At 41.5% G+C, this 19,361-nt stretch overlaps 1 protein-coding gene across 4 annotated transcripts; it reads right to left on the bottom strand.

Annotated features, from left to right (window-relative positions):
• Positions 1-1,818: 1,818 nt before the first annotated feature.
• Positions 1,819-18,206, bottom strand: ADAD1 (adenosine deaminase domain containing 1). Of its 4 annotated transcripts, none has more exons than XM_081176423.1 (12): positions 18,165-18,206; positions 13,735-13,950; positions 12,227-12,415; positions 11,360-11,527; positions 10,876-10,962; positions 9,725-9,850; positions 8,907-9,030; positions 8,401-8,571; positions 7,132-7,358; positions 5,612-5,849; positions 4,932-5,064; positions 1,819-3,633 (listed from the first exon to the last, which is right to left on the bottom strand). In XM_081176423.1, the coding sequence occupies exons 2-12, from the start codon at positions 13,937-13,939 to the stop codon at positions 3,520-3,522; spliced, it is 1,782 nt and encodes a 593-aa protein (XP_081032549.1). In that variant the 5' UTR covers positions 13,940-13,950; positions 18,165-18,206; the 3' UTR covers positions 1,819-3,519. The 4 variants fall into 4 exon arrangements, with proteins under 4 accessions (XP_081032549.1, XP_081032550.1, XP_081032547.1 ...); XM_081176424.1 differs by lacking the exon at positions 18,165-18,206 and adding an exon at positions 17,995-18,148; XM_081176421.1 differs by lacking the exon at positions 18,165-18,206 and adding an exon at positions 14,093-14,406.
• Positions 18,207-19,361: the final 1,155 nt, after the last annotated feature.

Genomic DNA, 19,361 nt, shown 5'->3' with positions numbered 1-19,361 from the left:
CTTATACTCTTTATAAGAGTATATACTCTTGTTCATTATGCTGTTTGAAATGTGCATTTTATATTTGACTTCACTCAGCAATGTTTTTTCTTTTGAAATGTTTGGGGTTTTTTTTGTCAACTTGGTTTGTCTTAAATATGTGTTCCGTAGTTGACCTCCTTTGTAATGTTTTATTTTGAAATCTTTAATAATGTAGTTTTCTGTTAATTAAGTTGCTTTCGCGGTATGCTCTATATCTGACTTTCTTCAGATTGTTTTCTTGATGTTTTAGTATTCTGTAAACCGCTTTGAGATTTTCTTTTAAAATATAAAGTGGTATAGAAATGAAATGAAATAAAATAAATATATTAGTGGCAGTGAGGGCAGGTACATAGACGATAGCAATATCTGGACAGGGAAGGATAGCCTGGACGTGACGGGTTGTGTTTTGGTAATTTCAAGACTTGATTATTGCAATATACTCTTTGTAGGGTTGTCTGGAACCTTCTCCTGTGCACGATACTGCAGCTATATTTGTCAATAGGGACAGACTCCTGCCAGCACTTAACTCCAGTGCTTAAAAGAGAGCCAGTGGGGTGTAGTGGTTAAGAGCAGTGGACCCGTAATCTGGTGAACTGGGTTCGATTCCCCGTTCCTCCACTTGCAGCTGCTGGGTGACCTTGGGCCAGTCACACTTCTCTGAAGTCTCTCAGCCCCACTCACCTCACAGAGTGTTTGTTGTGGGGGAGGAAGGGAAAGGAGAATGTTAGCCGCTTGGAGACTCCTTCGGGTAGTGATAAAGCGGGATATCAAATCCAAACTCTTCTTCTTCTTCTAAAAAGCTTGCAGTGGCTGCCAGTATTACCAGGGCAATTTCATGTATTGTATTAATATAAAACCTTCATAATATTTTGAGGACAACCTGAGTCCTTATATCATTTCTTAGACATGCTAACGATTCAGTATATAAATGCCTGGAGGAAAATAAACATAAAAACTGGGACAGTAGACAGACCATCCCACATTAGGTTTGAATCATGATTTACTTCTGCATTGTTTTCTCTCATGCCCACTGTTCTTATTTGTCTCCATGTCTTCTAGCAATGGATTAAGAGTAATTACACTGGTGCCTCTAGTTACAAACTTAATTTGTTCCGGGGGTCCATTCTTAACCTGAAACTGTTCTTAACTAGAGGCGTGCTTTCGCTAATGGGGCCTCTTGCTGCTGCTGCACCGCCAGCACACGATTTCCGTTCTCATCCTGGGGCAAAGTTCTCAACTCAAGGTAACTCTTCCAGGTTAGCGGAGTTTGTAACCTGAAGCGTTTGTAACCGGAGGCATTTGTAACTCAAGGTACGACTGTACACACTATTAAGGTATTATTCTCGCTAGCTAGTTTACATGAAGAAAATGTGCCTTTCCCCAAATGATCTGCTACATTTATCCATAAATATCACCTCAATATAATTCCTGGACTTCTGTAGCGTAATTTGTTGTTCTGTCCTTAGATACCCCCCCTCCCTTTGGTTCATGAAGGAGAGGGGTGTTGGGCGAGGCCTACTGTCACTTGTGTCCTGTGAAGAACCCTGCACACTTCTGATATTGAGGACGTGTTAACACGGCAGCATGAGCGCATGAAGTTTGGCACCGAGGTGCATTGTGGGAATGCGCGCCAGTGGAGAAAATGGCACAGTGAAAATGTTTAGTTACCAAAAAAAGAATAACTCTCCATAGATTTGTTGCAATAGGCTTTAAGAACGGGGGCAGCAGTGGGGATCAAACTTTCCAGTGAAAAGGAACGCATTATTATTACTTCAAGCCAGACAAGACAAACAACAATTCTCAGCAAAAAACAAGTTTTATTGGGGGGGGGGACCCACAATTTAACAAAAGAAAAACCCCAACACATTTATTTCTTCATCGGGCTAAAAGTTATTGCTCAGTAACACGCACTAATTTAGGAGCAGCCAAAGTGATGCCCCTCAGATGTTGTTGGACTTAAACTCCCAGTATGCCCAGTGAGAATGGCCAGTGGTCAGGGATGATGGGAATTGTAAGCCAACTGGAAAGCACCATGCAGGCTACCTGGGATAATTCCTATTAAAAAACTAGAAATCTCATCTTACTGTTCAAAGCCTCTAAATGTGAATCAAAAAACAGTGAGTCAAACCACCCCCTTTAAAAAAAAAAGTTACAGCGTAGGTCAGGCTAGTCTTCAGAAGCTCAGGCCTGTTTCATTCACAAAAGTATCACAATGAAGATGCTGTGAAAATACTTGGGGGGCAGTGGCTTCACATGGTATAAAAGCTGTTTGCCCTGTTGTTTGTGCAACTGTACAGATCCATCTCCGCTTTGTGGCCAGCAAAGACTCTCCATGCAGACAGTCATATATACATTACAGCCATTCAGTTCCAAGCATGTTCCTGGCAAACAGCATTTGACTGCTAATATACATGAAACTTCCTTCACTTTGATTCAAAAACTTAAGATTATGATGACTCTTGAAATAGCTTAACCACAATAAATGCCTTTTCCAAGATACCTGCCCATATATAAACCAACTCCTGAAGGGGCGACACCAACTTCCATGAAATGGCATTAAATATATCCCTTTGGCTACTGGTTTGCACATTTTTACCATTTGGACCAAAGAAGCAGTAGAACATTTGTGAGCTTGCTAGTTCTCGGAAATGGATGTATCACACACAACTTTTTATGAAGCTGTGTAAGATTAATTTTAATGGCAAACTACGGTATGTGATTAAGACCCTTTCAGTCTTAAGGATTTTAGAGGGAAAAGGACATTAAGTCGTCAACATCATCTCTGAAGTCAAATTGCAAATGAAATATTTAAGACACCTGATACAATTTCCAAGTTGTTTCCAAATGCAAACAAAATTATGCACAAAATACTGGGCTTGAAAAGCTTGCAGGCCTGTTTTCCATAACGTACCATGAGTAGATCACATATTTGGTTTGACCCTGCGCTCGTAGGGATTTTCTACTGCTGTAGTTTCCTACAGGCTTAAACTTGAGTGACCACAACTGAAAAAATATATAGCCCACAGAGTTTAATGATGATTAATAAGGAAAATTCTAAAGCCAGAAGAGAAGCAACCAATCTTTAAAACATGGTGATGACATGGTAACTTGAACTGCCATTACAAGCAGGTACTGAACCTGGCAAAATAATAATTGCCAGCACACAATTCTCCACTTTTACATTGTTCAGCCTCACTTATTTTAAAGCTTCGTAGTCAAAGTATGAGAAATCAATTAAAAATATATTACTGCAAATGCATAACACACATAAAACACCAAACTATACTTTAATGCCAGATATCTTTATACTGGCAAGAGACTTAAGTAATAAAAATGGCCCGCATATATTAACAACTTAGCTAACTTATTTTGCGTATGTACATTTTTTTCAGCCATCAGTTGACACTGTACTGATCTAAAACTACTAACCAATGAAAAAAGTTAAGAAACTCAAAAAACTAGTCTACTTCAAGAGCTCCGGAGCCGATATATTAATCTTTACATACTGAATTGTTCCATACGTGGAGACTTCACAATCCAAGACCCAAAACCATGCTGCTCCAGGTAGGTTTTCAGCAAATATTTCGCTCCTTGGTAGGACTCTGCCATAATCTAAATTTTGAAAGTTCAATTAATAATTTAACAGGGAGGTTGGTATAAAGAAATCCTCACAATGCATTTTGAACGTTTGCATACGGCAAGCTTGTTGAAATGCACATGCTCCAAAAGGCCTATTTATCTCTAATAAAATTATTATTAATAATAATTATCATCCAAAAATCATAGGGCAGTACACAACATAAAAACACAAAATGCAATATAAGAAATGAAAACCAATAACCCCCCCCCCCGCCACAAACATATTTAAAAAGACATAAATTGCTTAATCTGCCAAAGGACTGGTTACAGGGAAATGTTTTCACTTGGTGCCTAAATAAGGTGACAAGCAAGCCTCCCTGGGGACAGCATTCTTGCATAACTTAGCTGGGGAGGAGAGCTTAAAATAATGCCAATATATTTCACATCTGGCAACCAATGCGCCCCTTTGGTTTCATATAGTACATGGGTAAAAAGGTAAAGGGACCCCGACTGTTAGGTCCAGTCGCAGACGACTCTGGGGTTGCGGCGCTCATCTCGCTTTAGTGGCCGAGGAAGTAAAGCTTCCGGGTCATGCAGCCAGCATGACTAAGCCGCTTCTGGCGAACCAGAGCAGCGCACGGAAACGCCGTTTACCTTCCCGCCAGAGCGGTACCTATTTATCTACTTGCACTGCGTGCTTTTGAACTGCTAGGTGGGCAGGAGCAGGGACCAAGCAACGGGAGCTCACCCCGTCGTGGGGATTTGAACTGCCAACCTTCACAACCTTTTAGCAGCTGTGTGGCTCATTTAGCAGAATTACTGTATTTAGCACTAACTCTGGAAGTTTACACTCAATTCTGACCCAACTAAGCCTCCTGTCAGGAGTATACATTCTCCTACCTGTGCAAACTGCCTTTAATTCCCAGCCCCAACCCTTTCTACAGTTCAAAGCTGAAGAGGGCGCAAGGATCTATCAGCTACTTTATCATGCTATTCCTATCTTTTTAATACAGAATTAAAGCCAATTTAACACATTGGTTAAAGCAGATGGATAAATTACTAAATTTCTTCCCTGTATCATGGTAAACAAATTACCGATGTGCTCTTGTTTTAAAATACAATAAAACCATGTATACTACTGAATTACTTTCCAGATTAATGAATACTATTGAACTGTGAACTTTAGATTAACAGCTATTCAAATAACAAGATCTAGGATACTGTTTCCTCTTGCTAGCGTTAAAACCAAACCAATTCTGAACTCAGTGAATGAACAAAATAGACTTCATGAGATCTGCGCTTACAGCAAGTTTCCTTTCATCAAGTCTTACCTTTGCTTCGTGGTATGTGCCCGCTTTAAGTAAATCATCTCTCTTTGATTCTTTAACCACTAAATTGAAACGACTTAACATCGCGGCCTTGCAAAGACGACTTGCCATTGAAATTCCACTTTTGAAGGGTGAACTAGGTATGAAAAATAGTGATGATAAAGAGCACACTAGGGGTTATTTGTCTGAATTCAACTAGTTATAGAGAGCAAAGTTACTGAAAATCCTTAACAGCTTTTAGGGTTACGTGGAAAACTAGAAGCCTCTGTTTCAAAGTTATTTTATAGAATGCATAACCAAGATTAAAAGTAAAGGTAAAGGACCCCTGACAGTTAAGTCCAGTCGCGGATGACGCTGGGGTTTGGCGCTCATCTTGCTTTACAGGCCGAGGGAGCCGACATTTGTCTGCAGACAGTTTTTCCAGGTCATGTGGCCAGTATGACTAAGCCACTTCTGGCGCAACGGAACACCGAAACCAGAGCAGTGAACGGAAACGCCGTTTACCTTCCCACCGGAGTGGTACCTATTTATCTACTTGCACTTTTTGGTGTGCTTTCGAACTGCTAGGTTGGCAGGAGCAGGGACCAAACACATGAGAATAACTTCCCACTTGTTTTGAACAGAGGACGATTAAGCTAAGGTGCTTCTTTCAATTTAACGTACTTTTTGTTATAAACATTTACCTTTCTGTGATCTTCCCATTTAGCCCATCTACGACCTCCAACGACAAGTCTCCTTGGGACCAATTCAAACTAAGAGATCTGCGTTCCAAATCTACCTGTACAGCGCAAGCAGCAGGTACCAAGCTAATGCGAGGTTTGTTCACCATGTAGAACATGGGCAGTTTTGAAGTGAGAGCATCATCTACCCGTTGTTTGATAGCTATTTCCAATCCTCGAGTATCATGGCAGTTCCCATCCCCTAAAAAACATTAAGAACCACACCAAATATTAAGAGAAGATCAAGGCATGCTTCTAGACTCTGAAGCTTTGCTCTATGGAGAGCACAGTTACCATTTACTCTCTGCTTTAAGCCACATTCCCATAGAACATTAGTTTTCAGAAGTTAACGAGACATGTAGCACACTGAACGCAGATACTAGGAAACAGCCAGTGTTTTAATATTTAATATTGACTGAAAGGAGAGACTCGGGTCTAAACACACAAGGTGCATACTGGATGTGCACTAGGAAGTTTACCACATAACACCGGTCTTGAAAGACCTACATTGGCTCCCAGTACGTTTCTGAGTACAATTCAAAGTGTTGGTGTCAACCTTTAAAGCGCTAAACGGCCTCGGCCCAGTATACCTGAAGGAGCGTCTCCACCCCCATCGTTTTGCCCGGACGCTGAGATCCAGCGCCGAGGGCCTTCTGGCAGTTCCCTCATTGCGAGAAGCAAAGCTACAGGGAACCAGGCAGAGAGCCTTCTCGGTAGTGGCGCCCGCCCTGTGGAACGCCCTCCCATCAGATGTCAAAGAGATAAACAACTACCTGACATTCAGAAGACATCTTAAGCCAGCCCTGTTCAGGGACGTTTTTAACGTGTGACATCTTAGTGTATTTTTGGTCTTTGTGGAAGCCGCCCAGAGTGGCTGGGGAAACCCAGCCAGATGGGCGGGGTACAAATAATAAATTATTATAATATTATTATTATTACACCAAGTGCAGCTTTCTACCCTGTGCATAAGTGTTCACAAACATGGAACTCTCTCTCAAAAATTACTGGTGTTCACAATCAGAAATGGCAGAGAGGTGATCTTTTCATGCAAAGGGTACAGAATAAAAGTACAGACACCATGCGAGTGTAGCATCCAGATGAACTGATTTCATGTCAATTGGCCCAGAGATTGGATAGACTTCTAAATCAAAATTTTTCAAAACTATGTTTTGATATCTCAAACTACGGGTCCCACCAGGGCTATGGGAACTGTAACCCATGACATCTGGAGGGCACTAGGTTGTGAAAGGCTTTTAAAATGTCATTTTATATTTTAGTACTGAATTTTGTAAGCTGGTTAAATACTTTGAATAGAAAAAAGATAGGACATTTATCAAACTTAAAGCTAAATTTCATGTCACTGTATGTTTCAGAAGCTGTTCTGTTTTGGGGGCCACTTAACAACCCAACAGACAAGCGTGAAAGTATGTGATTTGTTATGTTGCATTTTAACAGTATTTAATATGTAGAAGTCACTCACTTACCAACAACGATCCTGTTAACATAAATGGGCTGAATGAAGTGACTTAGCAGGGCTCCCTGAACACCCAGTACTTCCCATCTTGTCAGTTTGTCACTAGCAGACATGCTGCTTATTCTAGAAATTTCAGCAGGACAGTAGACAGTGAGATAAACCTTGCCTTCAACAGCGACATGGAGGCACAGTTCCTCATCAGCTTCAAATGCAGTTGCAGAATTGGGACTGAGGCGTCTATAATTAAGTATATAGCACAATAATTAAGATATAGCAGTATCCCCAGTCATAGCAAAATAGAAGTCAGCCTCTAAGTGGATGCCTTTATAGGAGGGCTTTTTTTCCAGCCAGAACTTGCCAGAAGACAGTTTTAGCACCTCTCAGGAACTAAAGGTAGCTGCCAAGGTTCCTTTTGTGCTAGGTCAACAGCTCAAAGAACTATGGTATCTTTGGCTAATAGGGAGCTATCAGCAGTATGTGATTTCCTTCCAACTGACCTTTTGCTATCACCCTGGCAAGCAATAGCATGCTAATACATGGAAATACACATAGCAGGACAGGGTCCACATTCATAACTGTTGTCACAATCACAATATCAATTATTTCTTTCAAGAGGACCCCTTCTCAACCACTAGGAAGCTATGCCAACAAGGGGAATCTTTTAAGGCTTGGATTCTGCAACAGCTAGTCTTCATCCTTCAATATGAACAGAGCCAGTTTGGGAAGGCAGGGAGCTCCTTTCCAAGATGAAAACAGGTGGTGCCCACCAAAAACTGCCCTCTATTCCTGTGGAATAACTGGTTCACAGCCCAGAAAAACCTACTGTAAATGGGTACAAGTCTGCATACATACATACATACATACATAAAAAAGCAAAACATGTTTGGTAATAATTGGCTAATTGCATATGGGTTAATTTATCAAAGAGAGTTCTATCCCTTCAGTCGTGAACAAAGCACTGTAAATTTACACTAACTCAGTGCTGGGGGAAAATCAAAAGATAGATGTTTGAAGCAGTGAAAACAAAATTATCAGCTATCTGTATGAACTGAGCTACACTTAAATTTGATTTTGCATCACTTCTACGTTACTCTCCCTTTTTCTTTTCAGTAGGTTGGCCTTCCAATAATCGTAACTGCAAACCTCTGCAATAATGTGTTACAAATCAGACTAATTAATATTACTTCCTTGTGCAGCAAATACAATATAAAACCACCTTAATGAGAAAAATGCATCTGCATGAATTAAAATTTGTGAAGTTGCAATGTCTAATACTTACAGCCTGGACTTAATCTGAGCTGATCCTTTTGGTAACTGATTTATGTAGAGAAATACGCTTACGTTTGGTTTTAGCGCAAGCAAGTTTGAAGATGGCTCAATGCAAAATATGGACTTATCCATCATGGCAGCATTTTTACTGTAGTAGAGCAAAAGCTGTCTATAAAAATACCTTGAAAGAAGCATAAGTATTTCAGATACAACACAGGATATATTTAAAATCTGTATTAGAGAACCAGGATGAACACAAAACCTTTAGTGTCAAATTACTTTTAGAGTCAAATTACATATTCCCAAGAATTAGGAGGCCCAGGAAGAGTGGTCTGAGGCCCGGGGCGGGAGTCCCCAGTTGGCTGGGAGGCCCAGGGCATTCTTGGCATTACAGTTTAAGTCCAGTAGACCCCTGGTATGGGTCTCTGACCAGTTTAGCCCTCCAAGACACGGTACAAGTGTACCCGGCAGCAGTTTTAATTTGAGAAAAAGCAGCAGCGTTGTTTATTTTTTTACCTAAGAAGAGAGCGTCTTGCAGTAACAACAGCATGAGAGTCATGCAATATTCTCCCATCTGGATGACCGCATTGACTATAGTTGAATTCACCTGTTCCGATAGCTACCACCTCATGCTGTCTAACTAAAAACAAACAAACAAAACATTTGAGAAATTTAGTTGCCCATTTTGGAATTCAGCTTTCTTTTTATTTAATGATATTTTTAGAGATATGTCCTAGAGCAGGGGTGCAGAACTGAATTTGAACAAAGGACTGGAGCCACAAGCTGTCAGCTCCCTGTAGGCCAGTTTGACAGACATATCCATCACCTAACATCATACGTAAGATGCAAGCCAGGCAATACAGTGGTACTTTGGTTTACGAACTTAATACATTCTGGAAGTCCGTTCTTAAACCAAAGCATTCTTAAACCAAGGCGTGCTTTCCCATAGCAGCGGGGGACTCAATTTACAAATGGCACACACTCAACAAGAAGCGGAACATGTTCTGCTTCCAAGGCAAAGTTCACAAACCAAAACACCTACTTCTGGGTTTGCGGTGTTCTTAATCCAAGTTGTTCATAAACCAAGCTGTTCTTAAACCAAGGTACCACTGTATGGGCCAAATTCCTAAGCGACAGCACCTTTCAATATTTCCTTTTGAATTTGACGCTAGATCCTCACCAGTCCCATGCCTGACTTTAAGTGATGAAGAAGTGAGCATGGTTTGAGCCAAACCACATCACTTTGGGGGGGGGGGATAGGGCGGCTTTATGGGGACCAGAAGTTGCAAATGCTGCCCTAGAGCAATTTAAACAACAACGACGTTTATGCTTACCTCTTTCAATTATGAAAGCAGCCAGCGAACTGCTACAACTCTGGTACTCTGGATATTTAGCAGTCAAACTGTTGAATGTTTCCCTGACAGCTTGAGAAATTTTTTCATACGCAAGATGCAGCCCTTCTAGTAAAGTTATAAAGAAAAAGCAAAGAATCAAAACCAACTGTTTAGAAATATTGGAAATCATCACTAAATGGGAAAAATAGTGTGCATGAACGTTTATTCTCCTTGGTATAAGGAGGAAGTATTGTTGGGAAACTGTGTACGTGCAACTACTCACACAGAGACAATTAAGGTTTGGCAGACAGCCAGAAGGTCATGTGAAGGAGTAAGTCTGCCTGGTGATAACAGAGACATGGAGACAGCTCCCTGATTGGTCAAGCTCTCTCAAAGGACTGATAATTAATGGCCTACTAACTGGAATGTGTTAGTTCAGAGGTTCAGAGTTCTGTGTGTCAGTGTAGGAGTTGTGAGTCGTGTCAGAGACAGCTAGCAAAAGATCTGTGTTCTGTTCCTGTATATAGTCCACTGTATATAATAAACACCTAACTACAAGTTCCTGGTTCCTGCTTCGTCTATCCTGTCTGCAGCCAAGTTGCCAATTGCTTCCGTGGATTCTGCGTTTACTCTGCTAGGTCTGGCTAAGGTCCTGCAACTAGTCAGAAAGTTGCGAAATACCAAATAGGTTTTGCCAATAAGTATGGAATGGTAAATCCTTCTCTTAGGCGTCCACAGAGAGTACAAGTAATGATCTGCTTTCTTAAGAATATACAAGTAGTACACAAGCAAGCTTATCTTTACACAACAGCTCTTCCATGCCATTCACTAGATTATGTAGCCTACTGCATCTCTGGTTATATCACCAATAATTGTTGTTTTCAGCTGACCAAAAACAAAGCAAAAACAGCTAACTTGAGATGCCACAACAAAGTTCCATCTTTATAAGCCTAACAATTCTACACTTTATACAGCGATCACCAAACCAACACCTGCAGATGTTAAGGCACCAATGAAGGTCTTGCTTGGCACCCCAAGCGCTGGGTTAGTGGCTCACGTTGTAAACTGTGCTATGGAAATAGCAGTTTATTTGGTGATAAAAAATGAACATGCACGATCATACATTTGATAGAAAAACAGAAAATGCCTACCATAAGGAAGCTTTGAAATGTAGCTAGCTTCAGCTGTTCTTTGAGGTTCAGTTATGGTTGTAGTTTCTGAAAGATTCCTGGGAGGACCTGCAAAGATACCAAATTGGAAAAAATGAGAACAACCTAACATTTTACTTAAGAGAAATATATGCTCCTTTAACCAATATATGCTACAAACCAACACAACTGGTCTCTGGAATAGTCAAAGTACCCCAGACATCAACTGTCTGCAATACAACTAGACCATGTGGTGCCAAAACTTTGGAATATTCAGACACACGTCATAGACACTATAAGATTCAAAAACATGGCAGTGCTACTTGAAACGGGGGCAAGAAGATACAGTACTATCTACCACTCTTTTCAGTATCCCCAGCGCTAGGGCCCCAATACAGAATAAAATATTGGGTTAGTCTACGATAACATTGTTCCCCCACCCCTGAACCTGACAGTGAAGAGAAAAACATCATAGTAGCAAAAGTACCTGGATTTTCTAGAGGTTTTGGTTCTGTCTCATCTAGCTGCAGTAATTCATCAAGAGCAAGTTTTGCGGCATTAGATTTTGATTCCTTCTTGTTTTGCCCCAATCCAGTCTTATACTGAATGCCATCAACCACAGCACAAAATGCAAAGTATGATCCCAAGAGATTACCTTAAAAAGTGCCACAGGAAATCTTTTTTTAGATAAATGCAACTGTAAAAGTTTTATATTATTATAATTTATGAATATTGCATTTCACCAAATTTGAATTCCTATGTATCTAATAGCTCAATATTGGTAGAAAACCAACCATTCCAGGGATATGCAGACAGCGCTGCTCTTTCATAATCTTCATTCTCCAGCCAAACCAAGACATAGCTATCATATCATTGTGACACCAAACTTCAAGTATGACATAAATTTGAATATTGTTTTCATTTCCAATTTAAATTGGGTTCCTAATCAGTTATTTGGGACTGTCAAATGACAAACTTCTTCTAGATAAATGTTTTAGATGGAGTTACTGATTTCACCAATTCCCAGCATTATGACTTATGCTTTACATTTCTAGAGCAGGGAATGAGGATACTAAGTTGCAACCAAGCAAAGGCCAGTGACCTCTCCAACATTTTATGAAGCAATGGCGGTATCATAGGAAAGGCTGCAAAATATCTAAATGGCAACCAAGGAATGGTATGTCATGGGTCAATTTTAATCAAGTTGTGCAGCCATTGAAATAACAGAGGGACCAAACTAATATTATATGGCAGCTTTGAATGCCACCTATTAAACAGCACCTGTAATGTCCCAGTACTAGAATAGAGTGGATTCCCAAGAAAGTGATTTTATTTAAAATATAGATATATTTACCTGTTGCTACTGTTTCCTTTAATTCAAGCTGTACGCGCTGCATTTGTGCAAACTGATGCAAAGCAGACACTGGGTTTATATCCCCTCGTTTATATTTTGTGACAAATTCCTTCGGAATTTTCTTGGGAGGAAGTGAAGTGATTGGAACAATGGGTCCTGCTTTGGAATATACGCAGTCAGGAACTTGACCTAAAATGCGTAAGTTGATAGTATCTTAAAACTTGCAGATCAAAGTTAGCATAAGTCAAAATATTTGCTTGGCAGCTTTTGTCAGTTCATTTTTGGCTATTCAGAAAGTGCTTCTTCACCTTATCAAAAGCATCGTGATATTTTTCAACTTTTTAAAAGCTATTTTTATTTTCAGGGTTGTTACTTTATGAAGTTTTAATATATGACATTTATGTGATATTTCTCCCAATGAACAAGGTAATTAGAGTCAATCGGGGGGTGGGGGGTGGGATTGGACTGTAGACTGCTTGCCCATAAAGCCTATTATGGATACTGGGGAATTCTTGGGATATTTCCACATATAATTAAGGGACTTCAGGCACTTTAAAGACAAACATTTAAAAAGAAAGACACAAATGTGGGGCTGTTAAAGAACTGTGAACACAATCCCATAGCAATGCATCTAGATTCCTTGTCTCAATAGGGGTTTTCATTATTAAAGCAAAAACATATATTAAAACCAATAAAACATGATGAAGCATTGAGATATTAACTGGAAGATCTTTGAACAAGTAGCTTTAAGATAAGCAAAACCAATGTTCTCTCCACACACTTTTTTTTGAGTCTCCAAAAATTCTGATTTTACAGGTATGCGGTCCTAAGAGGTATAAACTCACACAACATTCAGATGGCCAATGAGTATCTTTTCTTTTGGCCAGACCGGTGAAGAAACCTTGCTGTTAAAAGCAAAAATGATTTTGGAGAACAAAAACAGCAGCAGAAATCTGGAAGAGCACAGATCAGGTTAAGACCAGCAGAGTAAGTTAAAAATGCTAATTTGGCTCCAATCACATCAGACATAGGAAATAGCCTTATTTGAAACACATTTGAAACACTTATGCCACTTTAATAATTATGGCTCACCCGGCCTACCCAAAGTATGGAAATGGTAGTTGTTAAGGGTACTGGAAACTGTAGCTCTGAATGCAAAACTACAGTTTGTAGGATTCCTCAAGCAAAGCAATGGCAGTTAAAACAGAATTAAAAGGGCTCTAAAATATGTCGTGCAGATGTGACCTAACTCTGACAGCCTTGGCCAGCATGGCAACATCTGGAGAGGCCAGGACACACCACCTCCAGATATTTTGGCCAGCATTTGGCCACAAAGAGAGGGGGGGGGGACACTGGGTTAGAAATTATTCAAGAAAACTGCCAGAAACTGCCTTTTCCTCCAGACAGAAGCAAAATCCTTCAGATACTCCCAACATAACAGGAAAAAAGCCTTCCAAGACCGTTCAGCTGAAAACGACGGTTTACAAAAACCAACACCATACGATTACCTGAGATGTTCGTCACCTTGGAAGCCAAGGTGGAAATGTTAGACGTTTCTGCCGGTAAAAACATGGCTTTGGCGCTCTCTGCCTGCGGAAACAAGGGAGCCGAGGCCTGCAGAGAAGGTGGCGGCGGCGGCTGGGCGGGCAGGTTCTTCTTCAGCATTTGGGCAAAGCTGGGCACTCGGGACGCCTGGGGCCAGTCGCTCGCCATCTTGCCCCAACCTGGAAACAAAAGCAGGAGTTACTGGCAGAGGTTCAGGACTGCTGGGGCGTGTGGGCCCAGCCTTAAGGACACCTGCCCGCTCCTGGTAACACAATAAGGAGGAGGGAGAAAGCAACCCAAAGGCCGCTGACTTGACCAGACCTTCCTCAGAAAATGATTTAAACCGACCACAAAGGTCAAACACACTATCCTTCCACAGACAAGATGGCGCAGCGATGCGCCGGGCCTGTAGGCCTCCCTTCCGGAGCCACGGAATGACGCCACCTTGGCCCAACGGAACGCAGCATCCTTCGGGCCAAACCAATTCCAACAGAAGCCGGGCGCGCAGGCTGCAAAGAGGAGCATGGCTGCTCAAGCTCTCAAAGCGCTTTTCGCGGTCCCACAACAACCGCCCGAGGGAGAACGCCCTCACGCCAGGGTGCGCCACTCGCAGGGCCCCACACGTAACACAGGCGGCTTGCTTCCTTGGTCTCTCTCCCCCTACATCCACCATCGTCCTACTGGCTCCTGCGGCACCACAAATACTCAATGGTCACTAGCGCCCCTGAAATGGGGGGGGGGGTGTCCTGTGGACATTTATTTATTATTTCTTTAATTATTTACATCTCTATACAGCGGACGCTCGGGTTGCGAATATGATGCGTGCGGGATGCATGTTCACAACCCGCAGCGGCACATCTGTGCACGCGCGGGTTGCAATTTGGCGCTTCTGCACATGCGCAAATTAGCACTTCTGCGCATGCGCGACCACCAAAACCCGGAAGTAACCCGTTCCAGTACTTCTGGGTTTCAGCTGTCCGTAACCTGAAAAAACGCAACCTGAAGCGCCTGTAACCCAAAGTATGACTGTACCACTTTTATCTTCCAACGGTCTCAAGGTGGGGGGCAATGGTCAGATTTACGTATAAGCTAGACAAGCGATAGCTTAGGGCCCCACTCTCTTGGGGGCCCCCAAAAAAATTTAAAGGAAAAAATCCTGGATGTACATTTTCAAAATACAAGACAAAAACAAATAAAATAAAAACTGCGTACAGCAACAGTGTTTTGTGTTGTGTAGGCTCCTGTGATGTAAGTAATGGGCCCCACCTGCTAGCCTGCTCCCTAAAATATCACTGGTTTGCTCATTTCTATATATAGGGTGCCTACAGTCTGCATGGACTGGTCCATAAATTACCATATAGCATATATGCAACACAAAAAACAGCGGCAACTTGTTGTTGACAAAGGACAGCTGGACATATAAAGGGCCCCATTGCCTTCACTAGCTTAGGGCCTCATCAAACCTAAATCTGGCCCTGGTGGGGTCTATGGTTCTCCCCCCCCAAGCCTGTGAAGTAGGTTAGGCCCAAGGTGGCCCAGCGAGGTTCACTGCCGAGTGCGGATTTGAACCCTGCTCTCCCAGGCCCTAGTCAAATACTTTAATCATTGCGCCACACTGGCTAGGCTGTCTGCAACCCCTTATGGCCCCCCAACAGATTGTGGGCTGGCGAGAATTTTGCTAGGCCTAGGAGGGTTCATGTCTAACTTGACTAGAGTGCTTTAAAATGAAACAAAAGGCAGTCTTCCTTAGGGTTGGCGTGTCTTCTGAACTCACTTAGCCCTCTCCAAGTGAGGAGATGCACAGCAACATGCTGGGGAGCTGCCAAGTGTGTTGGGAGGCGGGGACCTGAATAGTGGCATGCGGTGAATTTCTTTTCATAGAGGAAGAGTTAGGGTTGTATGTAGAGTTGGAAGGTACTCCCAGGGACATCTAGTCAAGAATATCAACATATGCTCACTCTAGTCTTAATCACTCTCTCTCTCGCACGCTTGATTCTGTTATGTATGCATCTTCTACATTGTTCTGTTTTCTTGAAACCAATAAAAAATATTTTTTAAAAGATCTGTCAGTCAACACACATCAGGTGGAGATTTAAAAAAAAATACATGGAAAGTGTCTTTAAAGAAAATCCAATACACCTGGCTTGGGTGGTTTATGGGACTTTTAAACAAAACATTTTAAAGAAAACTTGGCATCTTATCTGAATTAAAAAGAAGGGGGATGAATTCCAGAAACTTGGAAAGACTCAAGGTTAGTAATGGTACCAAAACCTGGCAAAGATCCTGTTATTAGACTCATACCATTGAACTGCATTAATCAAGATTCAAAAATATTTTCATGCAGACAGATTAACAGAATTAACGCCTCACCTGGTTGGCAAAAATCAGGTGGGCTTTGTAAGAGGGAGGACTTAAATACTTTAATGTTTTTTTATTTCAGAAAAAGAACTGGCAAATAAGATTACATAGCATCACTGGATTTCACAATGCATTCCACAATCAGATTTTCTTTCTTCTCTTAAAACAAATGAGGTTCAATTCCAAATTCGTTCAACTTCTACATAATTTACAGAAAAGCAGTAAGGCTATAATCAGAAATCATGGTTGGGATAGAGACACAAAACAGAGGGGACTTTTCTTGCCCCTACTTTTTGGAACTTTTGATGATAAGTAGAGACCTTGGCTATAAAAATTAAAACTATTTTTAATTTGCAAATTAAGTAACAAAAGGGGAAAAGGAAAAACAAATATGGCAAAATAGTAATGAAAAACACCCATTGTATATAAAAAAATTAGAGACAAACCACTTTTGGAGGGTGTCATAATACATGATACAACACACAAGTTAAATTTATCTGCAGGTGTTACAGACTTTATGCTTTTCGGTGGGTGAGTGGGACTTCCCAATGTGGTACTACCATGCATCCAAATTAGCTCTAATAAACAGAATGTACACATCTGAGAAGCAAGTGGAATTGGAACATCTGTACAGGAAATCTCAAACCAAAACAATACATCTCTTATTCACTAAAGTAGTATTAAAAATTTGGGTCAGACGCCTCAGCTTTCTCTCCACTGACATCAATGAATCTGTGCTCTAATAATCACGCTCTATTATTATCACTACTACTTTTATTTTAATACACTTCTCTACTAACTTTCTTTTTGTGCCTTGTATTCACATCTAACAAATTACATTTTGCTCCCCACTTACATTCAACTTTTCATTAGGCACCCCCCTTCAAAGAAACCCAAACCCCAGCAATGATAAGACAGCCCTAAGGTCTCTGAACCACATAACAATACAAAAGCATTTCTCTGAGTTTCTTTTTAAAGCATTTATGCTTTCCATCCCATCCCAGAAGTTCTGAATATATTGACTGATTACAGAGCCATGGCAGCGACGGAAACTAAGGCTACAAAGACAACAATATTGTTTTTATTATTAAATTCATTACCCTCCCTCCAACAGCAGGTTCCGGGGCATGCTAAAACTATTTGAAATTCCTAATTAAACACAGCTAAAACAGATTAGTCACAGGAATAGGGAGGGTCCTGAAGACACACTACGCAGGTGATAATCATCAGAGTCAAGTAGTGAGCCTTCAACAATTGCCAAAAGCCTAGTCAAAGTGCAGAGACAGAATCTCAAGAGTTGTGGACATGGAAGGGACCTTAAAGATCATCTACTGCAACCCCCTGCAATTCAGGAAACCTGCCCACAGCCACCCCTGGGTGGGCTCGAACCCCCAACCTTCTGGTTAACAACAAGATACACTGACCCACTGCAGGGAGGAAATTCCCTAACTTTGGAGCTGCAGAAAGGAATGCCCCCCTCTCACCACACTGCTAGTATCTGATCTCCCCTCTACTATTTATGTGCAGTTATTTTGATGTTCTGTATCTTTTGGTACGTAAACAAAAATACTTTTTAAAAAGGCAACAAGAGGCAAAGCACATTTCTGGTTGGGCAAGCCACCTGCCACACTTCTAAGAGAAATGACGGCATATATGCACATTAACCTTTCCATCCTCAATTTACTTCCTTTTAAGTAAAACCATTAAAAAAAAGTTTGTATTTTATATATCAAGCATTACTCAACCAAATTCCAAACGGCATTAATGAAGAGAAGGCTTTTAAAAAAAAAAAGTGTCCCTACACAAACATTTCATGTTCAAATTAAACATAAAAAACACTGTCAAAATTTACCCAGTAAACCTACTTTATAACTGGCACAACTAAAAGCAGAGACCTAGCAATCTCTCAGTAAGTGAGGAAGAACAAGTGACCAGCTGACCCCCCCAAGTACAATTACAAGACCCAAAACATGCTTTTGCATATCAAAGGCAACTGCTGACACGTGGAAATAGTCAGCTTGCAACTCCTCCTCACCTACACGCAACTCCCAACCACGCCCGTCTCAATCTGGGCTCCCTGCAAACAGAGCAGGAGAGGAAAAGCAACAGACCAAACCAACTGAAAGGAAAAAAGGGGTGACAGGGAGAGTTCATTCTCCCTTTCTTATTATTTAAAGTCCATTTTTTCTTTTAGCACCATAACATTTCTCCAGAATTTTAAAACACCTCTGACCTATTCTTCATACTGTATAATATGTTTAGTATATCCTACAGGCGGAGTATTAAGAAACGGTTTCTTCCCCCTGCTGTAGAAAAGATGGTTTGTGCAAGACCTCATTGATGAAGGGGTGTGGTGCAAGAAGATTACATGGGGTCTACTAAGGAGAGTTCTAGGGCTGCGATTAAACCATTTATTTTTGTATGATAAGAATAAGAATAAGAATGAATTTTATTATTTATGCCCTGTTGACCTGGCTGGGTTTCCCCAGCCACTCTGGTCGGCTTACAGAATATATAAAACATAATAAATAATCAAACATTAAAAACTTCCCTAAGCAGCGTTGCCTTCAGATGTCTTCTAAAAGTTGTATAGTTGTTTATTTCCTTGACATCTGATGGGAGCGTGTTCCACAGGGCGGGTGCCACTACCAAGAAGGCCCTCTGCCTGGTTCCCTGTAACTTCATTTCTTGCAGTGAGGGAACAGCCAGAAGGCCCTCGGAGGTGGACCTCAGTGTCTGTGCAGAACAATGGAGGTGGAGACGCTCCTTCAGGTATACTGGGCTGAGGCCATTTGGGATTTTAAAGGTCAGCACCAACACTTTGAATTGTGCTCAGAATGCACTGGGAGCCATTGAAGATCTTTTAGGACCAGTGTAGTTTGGTTCCGGTGGCCACTCCCGGTCATCAGTCTAGCTGCTGCATTCTGGATTTGTTGTAGTTTCTGGGTCACCTTCAAAGGTAGCCCCATGTAGAGCGCATTGCAGTAATCCAAGTGGGAGATAACCAGAGCATGTACCACTCTGGCAAGACAGTCCACAGGCAGATAGGGTCTCAGCCTGCGTACCAGGTGGAGCTGGTAGACAGCTGCCCTGGACACAGAATTGACCTGTGCCTCCATGGACAGCTGTGAGTCCAAAACGACTCCCAAGCTGTCCACCTGCTCCTTCAGGGGCACAGTTACCCCATTCAGGACCAGGGAGTCCCCCACACCCGCCCACCCTGTCCCCCCAA

Source organism: Podarcis bocagei (assembly GCF_964188305.1).
Source record: "Podarcis bocagei genome assembly, chromosome: 17".
NCBI lineage: Eukaryota > Metazoa > Chordata > Lepidosauria > Squamata > Lacertidae > Podarcis > Podarcis bocagei.
This window is presented reverse-complemented; position numbering and strand designations above follow the sequence as displayed.